We start from the raw sequence: 15,298 nt of genomic DNA on the forward strand, positions 1-15,298 counted from the left end.
CACCCTGCTGTAGGAACCTGACCAGTCTCTGTTCCTCAGAGGTTGTCATCTGCTCCTTGGAGGAGCTCCTACTCCAAGACAGGATCCCAGAATGAAGACACGGCCCTGAACTTAAAGATCTCTTTGTTCCAGAATATCTCTGCTTCTGGAGTTTGACTCCTGGCAAAGTCACTAAACCTCTGGACATCCTAATAAAAAATATCCTTTGAACTACCTGTTTTGGCTCTACTCATTTCTAAATCACTTCGTCTTCCTCCATGGTTCACTCTTAAAGTCCTGGTATTGCTTGCTGCCAAATCTGCAAGATTTATATAACATATCCAAAGCACTTGCATGGTTAATTTCTCATTAGAAAATATGTAGGAATTTGTTTTCAATTTCTGATTATCTTGATAACTGCTTTGTCACTAATAACACAAGCAAATGGATTAATTAACCAAATGGATATAACTATTCCTAATATGACTGTTACATGCAAACCATGCATCACAAATGTCTTTTTTCTGCCCTTCTTTCACTAACACATTTCAGAAATTTGACAGTAATTCAATTTATTCTCTGGAAACTTAGCTGCATTAAAGTAGAGTGGTGAGGTTCATGTTTTAGGATGGCATTCATAAGTTTAAAACAATTTAAATGATTTTTTAACAGGTAGTTTCATGAAAAATTTCACTGTCTCAAACTCAAAAACATGACAAATTTCCAGGGCTGGGTGTAGCTCAGCTGTATAGCATTTGCTTAGCATGTGTGTGAACGTGGATTTGACCCCCAACTTCACATAAAGATGTAAACAAATAAATAGATTTTTAAATAAAAGAAATTATGCAACAAACTTTCCACATTAAACTCCCAAAGATTGTTCATTTGGTTTGATAAATATATAAGAAGATATTAAATAAAAACAATTACATACACTGTAGAAATATATCCCCACCAATTCTTATGAATAAGAATTTTAAATTCTAAACTGGTGCTTGAAAGGTAATATAAGCACACAGTAATAACTTGAAAAACACAAATGATTGTGAAATGTACATCTCTTTCTTACTTTTAAACTCCAACCATCTACCATTCCCTTTGAGGGTTACCACTGTTAACAGTGTCTTGTTAATCTTTGCAGAGATTTTTCTATCACATGGAAGCAGGTCTTTCTCTTCCAATTTATTTCACAGATAGTTTCTGCATGTATAAATACATGTCCATGTACATATACATACAGATATATACAAATAACATTATTCTGCATCTTGCTTTTCCACTAAACACACATAAAGCTATTTCATTCTGTTGAAAGGCCACCTGGCATTGCATTCTGAACGTCTTTGCTGATGGTCACACAGGTGGCTTTCAGTCTTTTGCAATGGATACCTTTATATTCACCATTCACACATGTGTCAATACACCTATAGGATACATTTTTAGAAAGGGACATCAATTATACATTTTAGTAGATAACTTATTCAGATTCCCCTCATTTTTATGTAACACTCTTTCTCTGTTCCATTACATTTCATGTTTCCTCAGGCTCCTCTTGGCTGTGGCAATTTCTCAACCTTCCCTCGTTTTTGATGACCTTGACAGTTTTCAGGAGCATTGATTGGGTATTTTGTAGGAGGTGTGGTTTCCTCTGGCTTCTTTCAAGACTATTTTCACTCATTTTGAAAACATTATGTCATGGCATAATTTTTAGTGGTCTGTTTATTGGTGGGTATTCGCTGGTCTTTTTGGCTTGGTGTCTGTAAATTTTGGAAAGATCTTGGCCACTATTTTTCCAAATATTTTTTTCTGTTCAGTTTCCTGTTCTCATAATTTCTTTTTAATAAATGCTCTTTGCCATTTACTAATTATTTGGTTACCACACTTGTGTAAAAATTCTTAAATTTTTATGCTAAAAATGCTAAGACTCATCTAAACTGTTGGAAAAAATGGGGCAATAGGCTTGTTTAATGCAGTTTGCCACAAACACTTTATTTGTAAAAAAAGATTCAGTTTCTGCAAAGCACACTAAAGCTAAAAGCAATAAAATTAGTTATGTGTTAATAAAATTTTATCAATATTTTATGGTTTCTGAGCTTTTACTTAGAAAATTTCTCTCAATTTGATGACTATAAAACAGTTCTCTAATTTTCATCTAAAATTTTATAGTTATATTTTATATTTAGGATAAAAGATATCACATAAATAAAATTTTCAAATCCAGAAAAATAAGAGAATTTTGAATACAAGCAACATTGAATGGCAGTGGGACAAATGAAACTTAATAATTAGTGTTAAAATAAATATTTTCCCATCTCTGTGAAAAAGAAGTTATTCTACTTACTTTTTGTAATAATTATTATAGGAAGATTAAAATTTAAACATTTCTCAGAGCAAGGGATACAGCTCAGGGGTGTATTACTTATCTAGCATGCTCAAGGCCCTGGATTCAAAGCCCAGAATCACAAAAACAAAGCACTTCAATGAAACATTTGGAAACTGATAAAAATGCAAAAATAGCCACTCATAATGCAACATTTCCTAAACAATCACTGTGTTGTAATTGCTGTGTATTTCTACATAATTACCATTGCAGTGTAATTAGACCTTTTTTTTTTATTAAAAGCATTTTTCCATGTTAACAATGATTATATAATACTAATTCCCATTATGCAATATTTCATAAATTTTACTTTTAAACTGTATACAAGTTGGGAGTACTCAATGATTTCCAAATCGTTTCACCAGTTGTATTACATTTTACTTTGTATAAAAGAAGAACCTCAAAATTTTATCTAAAATAATTTTTAATTATTAAGACATAGAAAGGTAAAAGAATTTGACAAATTTGGTTTGTGAGAATACATTAGTGTAAAGATTTGAGAAATAGTTATATTTCCAAGGCATTTGGGAAGATACTAATAAGATACCTGAAGAGATTAGGGGAAAATGAGGAAAGAATTAGAAAAATGAAGGAAGGTAACAAGGAAGGGGAAGAAGATCAAAAGATTTTTTTTTTCATAGCTGAATGGTTAAAACCACAAAACAGTAAATACATTAATAGTAAATGATATATTGTGCTTATTTTTCTAAAGTTTAAAGAAAGTCTGAGTTTTTACTCTTTGGCACTCATACAATACTTTCTTTTTTTTCAAATCAAATTGCTGTAAATTCTCTTAATTTTCTACTTAAGTACGGATACTTTTTGTTTTAAAGTAGCTGTGGGAATTGATAATAAAACAATTGCAGGACATTTTCTTCCATTTTCTTTGCCGTCAGCAGGATACTTTCATTTAAACAATAATTCCAGCATCTTAACTGAAAATCTTTTAGTACCCCTCAGGCTAGTCAGAACAATAAAGCAATCTGAACCAGTCAGAACCCCATTAGAATTAGCCAACAAAACATTGAGGTCAACAAATTTTATTAGCATGTGTCAGCTCCAGAGCTATACAAATTGAAGTGAGATTACAACTTTGAGCTACTTTCTCATGATACCTACCAGTTTTCTGTAATGCAAGAAAAAGATTCTGAAAATGGAGGTTGCATTGGAATAAGAGGCATACATAATGTGTGTGTCTTATTCATTAAAGGCAAAGTCTAACACATAAATGTAATTAACACTTAATTTTGCACTTGGGATTGAATATTCCATTCATTTTTGAGTTGAATAGTTAGCAATTGAATGAATCTCAAATCTAAGAAAGGCTGTCTGGTTGTTCATTTTACCCATGGCTAACTGTATTTTGATGACTTTTTCTCAAAGTTCTTGTCATAGAAGAATAGAATGACAAGCACAATGATATATGTGGCCTGGTGATAGTAATTATTCCTGTTACCCAGTGGTGACCTATTAAAGATTTCAAAATTCTTCTATGATATTACTAAATTTTGTAAAATTTCTGGAAAGAGTTTCCAGTCTCAGAGTGTCATCATTGGGCAGTGTCTAGAGGAGAATTTGGAATTGCACTTTGAAATAACAGATACAATTGTCCTAATAAAGTAAACAACCCAAGTCATCTACATACTGTATATTTTCCAACTTTGAATGGAAAGGAGCAGTTAGAGATGATGTAGTTGTCTCTTAAGCTTTGTGAAGAGAAATTTAATAAACAATGCCTTCTAAGGAAACAATGGCTAAACCAATTTAACAAGTAAGCAAAGCTTTATAGAGAAAGCCTCTTGAGGAGGAAAGAAAAAAGCTATGCAGAAAAACATTATAGTAAAATATATACTAGTTATCTAGTTATGTCTCATTTTCTGTGAAACGTGTCAACAACATAATAGTAAACTTAACCTTTTGGAAATTTTATTGTGGTATTTTACTTACAGGGAAATTGAGATAGTAGTAGAGATTAAGTGATTTGCTAAGGATGACACAGCTGTGGCTGACTTGGCCTATGAACCAAAGCATTCTGAGTCAAGAGTCTATTTATCTTAACCTAGATTGCCAGACTGCTGGTCTAAGAAAATGAAATTCAACATCTGGCTTTTGTAGGACTTGAGGGAGTTCTCTTGAACTCACTACTGAACTGTTTAAAATTTCTTTGTTTTCCAGGATGAGACAATGTTAGAGGATCTGTCTTAGTTCGCTACTTTTCTAATTAATAGAATCACACAGGCTACCTTTATTTTCAGTTGGGTGATATAGTTAAGCATCTGTGTAATGATGTTATTTATCTGAATTATTGCTGCAGGTTCTAAGAAAGAATGAAAACCAAATATTATTGCCAGTGTTTCCAACAAAGTCCAGGTCCACAGGAAGAAGATGAATAATTTCTGAGACAAATATTCTGAAGTGATTACTCACTCAAAGGCTCATGACAGGGGGCATCTTCTAAGGCTGGTAGGGCAATGGAAGGGGATGAGCAGAGGGAATGTGCTTCTGACCCAGATCCTCACCTCAGCTGTTCAACCTTCCCCCATTCTTGCCCTCCAGCCATGTCTTATTCACCATGTACAATGCTCCTCTCTGTTTGGATGATGTATAATTGCCCTCATTCTATCCATATTTCTGCCTCTGATGTTTTTCTTACATATTCCTATGAACTCAGTTCTTGTATGGCTTCTTTCTGCATCTGTTACTGCCCTAATCTCCAATTATATTTCCAAATCCCAGCCCCAGAGAGCCAGGGCTAATGAAATACCACATGTGTCCAGACACAGGAGAAGCAAAGATGCTTTCGAATATGCAGTTCATAAAGCCACAGGGAAAAGAAATGTAAGAATGTTGGTGAATCTACTGGTTTCCCTGCTGACACTAGACAGTTTGGAGGAAGAGTAAATTATCACTAGGGACTGCTAAGATGAGCTCTCTGGAGATTGGAGGTATATTTCAGAAAATCATCTAGATATAGCAGATCAGACAAAACACAATTTATCATTCTGTCCAGAAATTCTTGAAACCTAAGCTTGTTATTTTAAATTGGTGAACCAAATTGGAATGGATTTATTTTTTCCCACTATCTATGGCTTCAGTATCTTCCCTCATGCACAGGACTCAAGATACTCAAAATCTCTGCTCTCAGCTAATAATAATTTTAAAAGAAAAAATAACTCCATTCACGTTTTCACTAGATTTATAAAGTTAATACGTGTATCACATCCTGTTTTAGGAGGTTATGCACTTGAAAGAAGATGGTGCTGGTATTTATTAAATCAAACATTGTGAATAATAAGTAATTCTCTTCCTCCCCTGAGAAGCCTCTTATTCTGCTATTAATCAAATCCCTTTAAAAAGCATGAAATATTGGGAACTATAATTAAAATATTACCATTTGAAAGCCAGAACAAAAGAAGATGGGAGATTTGGTAGTATGCTTCCTGAAAACCCAATCAAGATAATATGCATTACCTTTTTAAAAAAAATCTGTTTGGGGGGACTTAAAGAAAAAATCAATTGATTACTGACCAGATATCAAGAAACACTCTAAGTTTGAATTTAACATACATAGGCCAAAGATGAGAGTTGTTTCTTTCTTCAGAGAGGGAATGGAAGACTAGAAAGTGGGGAAGAGGGTAATTTATATTTTATTTTTGTATGCTTGACTTATTTTGGTCTAATGTATTACTTTTCAATATTAAAATTTGTTACTTAATGGACACTTATTTATTACCATACAGCAGATAAAAGAAAATAGATCTAAAATTTTAAACAGTTTTATCATGGAATTTGCAACTAAAAATTTGTATAGAAAGGAAGAGGGAAAAATCCCTCACGAAATCAAGACATGTGAGATATATCCCATATTAGCTTTTTAATTCATTTCACCTTTGGTTCCTAATCTCATGTCCAGCTGCTTGCAATTCCTCATATTATTTTAATTATGAATCACCATCTGTTAAGTTTTGGGGCCAGAATTAGCTGAGTTTCTATACCTCTTTCCTATTACATAAAGTAGTAGTCAAACTACCTTCCCCTCCCCAGCCCATCACAGTCGTGGGTACCCATGATGGATCACCAGTGATAGTCACAGAACTTAAGGCTCAAGTTCTCAAACTTAGCTCTACATTTTGAAGTGTTTAAAAGATCACATTAACAGCCTAATAATTAAAAAGAACCTTTTAAGGTCCTCATACAGAAAGCAAGCAAGCAGTGAGGTGCGTCTTAGTGATACCATTAATGGGGAAATATTTTTTGTTAAATGCATAGTGGACTAGTTTTATAATGCCTAAAATATTTGTATTCTGAAGTATCTTAAAATAGAAAGATAAACAAATACTTTCAGATTCTGCTATCAGTGAACCAGAAAATAAGATGGTATTTCTAACTCATTTTGTGCATTATTTGTATGGATGATTGAAGCTCCTGAATATTAAAATGCTTATTAGTTAAAGATTATATTTTTATAATTTAGAAATAACACCCTGATGTTCATTTTTATTTTACACTTTTTAACAAGAAACTGAAGTTTATTCAAAATGAAATATATATGATAGACCACAGTGAATTATGTGCATCTGTATTTAAAAATTTTTTTATTTTAAATTGTGTTGATCCTAGCATTATTTGGAGTTAATCTATCTTAAATAAATTTGTATCTATGTGGAGGGATTAGGGATAGACTGAGGAGACAGACAGACGTTTTAAGAAGGCATGGGAAATGGCAAAGCAGTGAGCTAAGATGAATGGAACTGTGACTTAAAGTAACCAGTTTATTTGCACAACTTAATTCACCATGAAAACATTCCACTTTGTTTTTCCACATCCAATGTAGAAACAGGTTCAAGAGGAATTTGTAGACATCGTCAAAGAGAATTGACAGTCAATAGAATTGCAACCAATGTGTTCCTACTTTAAAAACCCAGCCCCTGGCCTATTTGGAACGATGTATAATCAGCTTTACATAACCTGACTTGTAGTTTCTACTGTTCTTCCAAACCTTCCATGATTAGCAGCCTGTTTAAGGTTTGTGAGGCTGATGGGTATTTGTCAAATTGGCCTTTCTTTTTTTGTAACATCTAGGTAATCACAGAAGAGATCTACCAAAATTCTGTGATTCCAAGGTTCTCCAAAATTTACTCAGCTTTTATTGCTGCATCTTAATGGATCCTTTTGTCTGAAAATCTTTCCAACCATAATGATTAAGCAATTCAAGTGATGGATTTTACACTGGCTCCTCTTCTCCTTTTTCTACTGCATCTGTAATAGATCAAGCACTAGAACCCAAGAAGTATATAAAACCTGCTGTCTTCTTCTTGGCCTTCAGTTTCCTCACTCTATCCCATGCCCTCCAATGTCAGGTCAACTGTTTCAACTCTAAGAGAAGCAATGCTAGCATTATATCATTAGAATTCCCAATGTTCAAAGAACTCCACAGAGCTCTTGCAATCTTCACTGGACTCTTATTTCAACCTTCCATGCAAGGTAAACTGATGTATCTGACGGCCCTCCAAGCACACTCAATAAGGGCTCAGTGCTTTCACTTGCTCAGCATCCCGTTGTAAGGAGCATCCCTTCCTTCTTCATCTCCTCTTTGTACTGAATCTTTTCCTAATAAAGTTCTATCTTCCTCTGGGTCACAGAAGCTGAACATCAGCTCTTTCACAAACCTGTTCTTGCTTGACCCAACAAAAAGTATCTCCTTTGTGAGTAATTTGTGCTCCCCAGCATTTCCAGACAGCCTTCTCTCAGTGTTAATATATAACATACCCTTTCCTCTTCTTAGCTTTTAAACTCTTGGGTGGCAATCACAACTCAGCCTTATCAGTATATCTTATACCTTCTTCTATGTTGACATTTACAGGCCCCAGTCAATACCAATCGAATGAATGAACAATAAAAGAGCAAGAGAGTTATTTATTCAGCTTTGCATGAGATTCTGGTTTTATTTCAAATAAACACAGGTCTTTGTCTAAATTATCTTGGCAAGACCTCTCTAAACAAGGTATAGAATTTCTATATGCAAATTCCATACTGTATATTGTAAGTAGAGAAATACAGGAGTGTCTGCATTAGTGTTTTTTACATAGATGATAAAGATAACTCAAGACACTAGGTTTTTCACTTACACTGTACCTTTTGAAGGAAAATGGTACTTTGAGGCAGTGAATATGATACATCTACCTGCTTGGGTTTGTTACCACCTGGTGCATTAAACAAAACTGAATTCATATCAGCTAAATCATGTGTTTTAAAGACAAAAATAACATGAAAAATTGAAAATTAAAATCTGTCCATTTTTTACTGTGTGTACCGATTTTAAACACATGATTAAGAATTTACTTTAAAAAATTCAATGGAACACTGGAAACTTAAATGTCAGAAAACATGCCTAATGTCCATATTATAAGGTCACCATATTTATATCATACTTCAAAGACATGAGCAGACATGATATAATTAATGGCTTATTAGGGCCAGCTTTCATTTTCACCTTTGCCCTTTCCATTCAGTCCTTCAACAGCATTTATTAAATGTCTGGCACTCTACAAGCATCCTCACTGTGAACACAAAGACAGAGTCCTCATGTACATTTCATCTACATATAGCCATTGTTTTCACACAAAATTTAGTACTGTTTGATTGTCACTAAAAGCAGCCACTCTGCTTGACTCTCATTGATGCAGATAGTATCATCCTCACCCCTAACCCTTTTTTTGGAGCAACAGAATCACCAAAACCTCTCCTACAAACTATTGCAATGTTCTTCCAAGTAAATGTACTAACTCCAGTGTTTCTACACTGTAATAGAAGATTTTTCTTTTTCTTCGTGGTACTGGGGTTTGAACTCGGGGCCTCATGCTTTCTAGGCAGATGTTCTGCCACTTGAGCCACTCCACCAGGTTTCTCTGCACCTGTCTACATTCATCTTCTTGAAGTTTATTATTTACCTATTTAAAAACTAATAACTCAAACAGACTCTTAAGAGACTATTAATATGCCACATTTTATTTTGTAAACATACCCCTGCCTTCACCCAAACCCAATTATTTACCATTTCAAACATATGCTATCTATTTCTTTTTCTAGATATTTGCTTGGGTAGCTCTCGCTGGGACCTGTTCTTCCTTTTCTACAAAATGATAGAAACTGTGATATCCTCTAAGAAATACCTGAAATAATAATTTCTGTATAAAATCTTGAATGGTTGTCAGAGATTTTAGAGCTTCATCATCCCTGGAAATCTGAAATTGATTCTTTCTATTTTCTAAGCACTTCCCACACTGTGTTTCACATTGTCTATTCACCACCAGGCTACACATTCTTAAAGAAGAAGTAGCTTAGTTTATCTTAGCACAAAGTAGGTCCTCAAAAAATTGTCTGTTATTATTTCTGATTATAAATCTTTTTTCTATATCCTACATATCTTCTAAGTCTTATATTAAAATATGGCAAGAATGATCAATGTGGTTTCCATACTGTCTAGTAGACCAATAATGGGACCCACTGAAGGAAAAGGACTCTGAGTTATGGTGCTTCAGGCACAGAGATTCACCATAGCGTTTTCATTACAACAGTGGGTTTCTTTTCACTTGCTTCTTTCCTACTCCATTTCTTTCTTTGAGTTGTTTTTCATTCATTCTTCTACTTCATTTCCCTCTGTCTAACACACAGGCACATTCACTGGCATTTGGATTATTTCTGTTAGCAGCACTTCAGGATTAACATATTTCTGCCTTCTTGGATGTAGTATGAATAATGAGTGTTGCCTTGCTAGAATAGTGCTAATCTCTAACCTTCATGCTTGTGGAGAAAAGCAAAATTAAAAAATTTCAAACTGGATGTCAGTGTTTAAGACTCTCAAATGGTTTGTCCATCAACCTAGGTGATATTAAAGGAAAAAAAGCAAGTGTGCTAACATGCATGTGGTGTGTGTGTATCCATACACATTAACTATATTCATTAAACGAAAATAAAAAAACCAGCAGCTCCATTAAGCCCATTGTCTTTCTAGTTCTTTTTCAACTTCTGCCATTTATATGATCTTACCATACTACCAAAAAGTGAAGCAAAATTTAAAAGGAAAGCTCAGGTGAATGTGAGCTGAACATTATGATAACTATACATTTTTTTCTGTTTAAACTCTTTTCCAATAGTTATACTCTTTCTTGGGTTTTATTGATACTCATGACTTTGTGCTACAAAACAATGGCTTTCCCAATAAATAATCCTCCTGAAATATGGGATAAACTGAAAATAATAACTGTAGATTACTTAAGGTGAATGGGTAGAAAATCACTTACCCCCAGTTGCCACAGTGATTTCACGCAGGAAATGACCATAAAATGGAAAATCGAAGGACAGATTCACTCTCTGTAAGGAACAACAGCAGAAAGAAAAATCAATAATGTACAAAATAGTAAAGATAAAACGAAGAGCCTTTCACTTAAAAAAAATGATGCTTTGACTTTACCTTATTAAAATTGTAATTGACTTTTAAAAGTGAATCCTAAATGGTATTAAAGAATATTTTTCTGGTAATTAAATGTTTGAAGTATGAGGAAAGAGTAAAGTTGGGCTATAATGGTCTCTTGATCTGTTCCTAACTTACAAAGACTATCTGGAAGTTTAAAATCAAAGTCAAGTATTCTCTACACCATCACCATTGCTGTTTATTCACCCATTGCAGGTTCTTTGTAATTTGGCTAGCTTATATATATACTTGCATATACATATATATATATCATGCTTCATATATATATATATATATATATATATATATATATATATATATATCAAGATTCATTGACTGAAAGCCATAAGACTTCATTTTATACTATTAAATATTCAAATTGTGTATCCAATAATAGAAAGAAATTTCATGGACGAAAAGACCTTGCATCTAGAGCTGCAGATCTAAAGACATTTTCAGTTTTTAAACACAATCCACCCTCTCGATTTAGCATATTGTGTCCTTTTACAGAACATAGTGTGGTAGGATAGACAAGACCCATTAGCAGAGAGCTACGTTTATGTGGTTGAGGGGGAAATTGTAGAAACATTGACAGAAAGTTCATAAATTGTGCTTTTCTATTTTCTAAAAGGAACCAAAAAGCTTAATATGTAAAAGGAATATGTGTGATTTTGAAAATAATTTATACAAAAAATTAAAAACACAATTGAACAAAACCCCCAAAATTCTAGTTCCTTGCAAGGTTGAAATTATACGAACTGCATTATTTGTAGGTAAAAATAAGAAAAACATTGAGTTATAGCAAGTACAATACAAAGGAAATAAAAGAGTCCAAAGGAAAAGTAAGTAGCTGGTTTAGAGCCCAATATCATGTGCAAGCTACTTATAATAAAAGGCTATTATGTTAAAATCCCACAATTTCTACATTATATCTTCTGCTGTATACCAATTAAAAAAATAAAAAAATTCTATCTACTAGAATTTAGCTCTTTCCAATTTTGCAACTGATTGCTTTTTCACATTCATCAGAGATTCTAATGACTTATTTGGCATGAAATTAATCACTCAAAATTTACAGTGACTTTCAATTAGATTTTCTTTCCTTATTAATGAAAGCCACATCTTAATAAAAGGTTTCTCATCATTTCTGTTTTGTGCTGACTAATGGGAACTACAAAACCCACTTTCACTGCACTACCTAAAATGAGTGGCCACTAATAACACTAAAATTTAAGCAGCAATGGTGAAATTATTTATCTCAAAGATGTCAGAAATAATTTTATAAATGCACTTGATGTAGTAGGCTATTCTCCATCATTCTAATTTGTTTCCATGCTCATCAGAAAAATTAACACCCTCTAGCATTCTCACTGCCAGAAAGAGTTTGCTTTAAATATATACTGGTAACAAACTATCAATTGCCACTACAGATGGACGAGAGGAACATGACATGAGTTTTCTCAACTATCACAGATATTTAAATATATTTGGAATTTGATTAAGATACATAAATATACATGGAAGTTAACAAGTTTTTTTCCTGAGAAGCAAATAGGTCCTGAAAGAAAATTTATTAAAACATCACTCTAAAGAGCACCATCAATGGTTGAAGAGCTTCCCTGTTTAAATGACCAGTCCGCCTTAGTTATCAAGGTGATGTGCTCCACTCTGCCACAGAGCAGCAATGGCAATTTAGACAGATAGATGCTCTCTTCTATAAACAGTTGTGAAATCCATGAATTTCTCTTCAGTCACTGTTAGCACTCTTCCCTAAGTGTAGGTCAATAACTTCCTCACAGGTACATTAGCTCCAGTTCCCCTTGAATCATTCCATATAGCATACCAGTCCCATTTCAGTCATTCCCTGGGAATAATACCAACATAGTGAAAGTGAGTTCTAAGGCCCACCACTAACTAGCCTCTGCTACCCCACAACATTCTCCCTACTATTCTGTTCTCTAGCCATTCATAATGAACATCTTTTAGTTCCTTGAACCTGTAAATATTCATTTTAGCCATCTGTACTATATGACAGCCCTTCTGATTAGAATAGTCTATCAACCTTGATGACTTCTGAATTCTTCATGCTTTGGCTTAGTTTTGGTTGTTCCCTCAAACCAATCCAGACATAAGGACCTATGGGAAGACTGTCTTTTTGGAGTGTAATTTTAGAAGGCACTTGATAAAGGGTGTTAGAAAATTGAGACAATGTAAAAACAGGATTAGATGTGTTCGTATTATAGCCTGTTGGGCCTTCACTCTTGTGGAGACTTTCTAAGAAACAGTCATGAAAACATGCTTCGGATTAATTTCTTTGGGTGACACAGGAAGCTAGGAAATTCATCCACCAATTGTTATTCCTTGTTGATTGAGGGTTGCTCAACTCCCCTCCTCTCTTGTGCATCCTGAAGCAGGAATGAAGGTATGGCTCTAATGGTAGAGCACTTTCCTAGCATGAGAGAGACCCTGAGTTCAATTCCCAGTACTACTAAAAAATTAAGAAAGAAAAGTGAGAGTACTTGAGTTGAGAAGTTGCTAGTAGGTTAAAAACGACCTACCACAGTATCAATGTGGGGCAAAGCATCCACAGTGGCTGCTGAATGTGAGATGCTCAGAGTCCTACATTGACTTTGAAGCTTAAGTCATGGCTTTCCACTATATCTTGCTTAGCTTGCTGAATAGCCACACACACATAAAACAACTGCATACGCCTCATATTATAAGTACTTCAGAGTGAAAATGACTTACAACTACAGTGCTTAAGGATGACCAAAATGGGAAACTAGAATTTGATCATAGGTTTCATTGATTTAAAAGGCAATTTTAAATATCTCAGTAACCAAGATATGAAAACAAAGTGATAAAGCAAAATTAGGAAAATTATTGTTATCCCATCTTATGTACACTAATATAAAAACAAATGATTAAGCACTAGAATTTCAACCAATACCTTGAAGTCAAATGATTATATACTCAATGCAATTATAGCTGAATAATTGGATCACTATTTTGTGTCAGTAGTGTATAGAACAGGTGTTACAGAAGCTGAAGGGACATTTATTCATTCACTTATCAGTCAGTCAATCAAAAATCATGTTTTCATTACCTGTACATAACAGGAATGAAAGCAGAGGTCTTAGGTAGGAGGGTGAGTTCCCCTTACTTCATGCGTTTGTGGCGACAGAATCAACAAGGGATAACAGTAGAACCATGCAGGGGCTGAATGAGAACCACAAGAAGATACCTGATCTAGAACATAGGGCAATGAAAAGGGTTTTTGAAAAGAAACTACCCGAAGTTTGCTACATAAGAACTTAAGGTGCAGGACAAAAGTGTAAGGTCACAGAAGTTGGGAGTGAGTAAGAAGAAGCCAGAAAAAAGAGCAGAATTCTAGCTAGAGGAATGGTGAAACACGACATCACCAAACTGAGATGATCAAATTGAGAAGAGCTATTTTGGTTAGGTGGGACAAATTTGCTGAGTCACTAATTAGGTATGTATCCCTTAATTATATAAAAAAAAATGACCCCAAACTGTCTAGGAAACAAAGAACTCTTCTGCCATCAAAAAGGTTAACAGAACCCTGGGCATTGTCACAAAGAGGAAACTGGTAAATTAATCCACCTAGGACATTATGCTGTGTTGGATCTCATCCCTTAAGAAATATTTAATGTTAGAGAGGAAAGGAAAAGTTTAGGAAAATGGTCAATTGAATAGTCAATTAACTAAGAATCTGTACAAAATACAAAATAGAAGCTCACAAGTGTAGCAAACACAAAGTCCTGAGTAGCATGTTAAAGTTTTAAAGATCAGAAGGGAAATTTTGGTGTTTGCTGGGGTTTGGGATTTGAACTCAGGGTCTTGTGCTTGCTACACAAGCACTTCCACATGAGCTACACTTCAGTCTTTTTTGTTTTAGTTTATTTTTCAGGTAAAGTCTTGCTTTTCTTTTCCTGGACCAGCCTTCCGGTAACACTGAATGACGTCCCCATGAAACTCATTCACCCACAAATGCATAAAATAGGGTATTAGTGATTTTATTTATTTATTTATTTATTTAATAGATTATTGTCTTTGACTAATCATAAGACACATATTTACAGCCTGCATTTAATAGGACTAGATGGAACTTAATTTCTAAATTTTGAATCATTCTTTTCTAATTTTTGAGTGACCTAGAAATTACATTTTGTTAGTAGCTTTGTGACTTCACAAGCACTTAACTGTTTTAATCCAAAGTTTCTCTTTTATACTGGCAAGACACTCTTTTTAATGTTTATTAAAAGAATCCATGACTGACTAGTACCTAGACCTTCATAATCACTGAGTCAGTAATGGTTAACATTAAATGATGTACACTAAAGTGTCTAGCATAACAATAGTCCCTTAAAATTAGTTTCCTAAGAATAGTTCTTATTTGATACCTAACAAATAGCTGGAAATTACTAGATATGTTTTATTTCTAC

The 15,298-nt window shown here is 34.0% G+C and overlaps 1 protein-coding gene across 1 annotated transcript in view; it reads right to left on the minus strand.

Annotated features, from left to right (window-relative positions):
- Plxdc2 (plexin domain containing 2) overlaps positions 1-15,298 on the minus strand; it is a 407,828-nt gene that overhangs the window by 164,984 nt on the left and 227,546 nt on the right. The window contains exon 4 of the mRNA XM_020169269.2: positions 10,663-10,732. Coding sequence (XP_020024858.2) covers positions 10,663-10,732 — 70 coding nt within the window. The remainder of the gene's footprint in view (positions 1-10,662; positions 10,733-15,298) is intronic.

The sequence above is a fragment of the Castor canadensis genome, chromosome 15 (genome assembly GCF_047511655.1).
Source record: "Castor canadensis chromosome 15, mCasCan1.hap1v2, whole genome shotgun sequence".
In the NCBI taxonomy this organism is placed as follows: domain Eukaryota; kingdom Metazoa; phylum Chordata; class Mammalia; order Rodentia; family Castoridae; genus Castor; species Castor canadensis.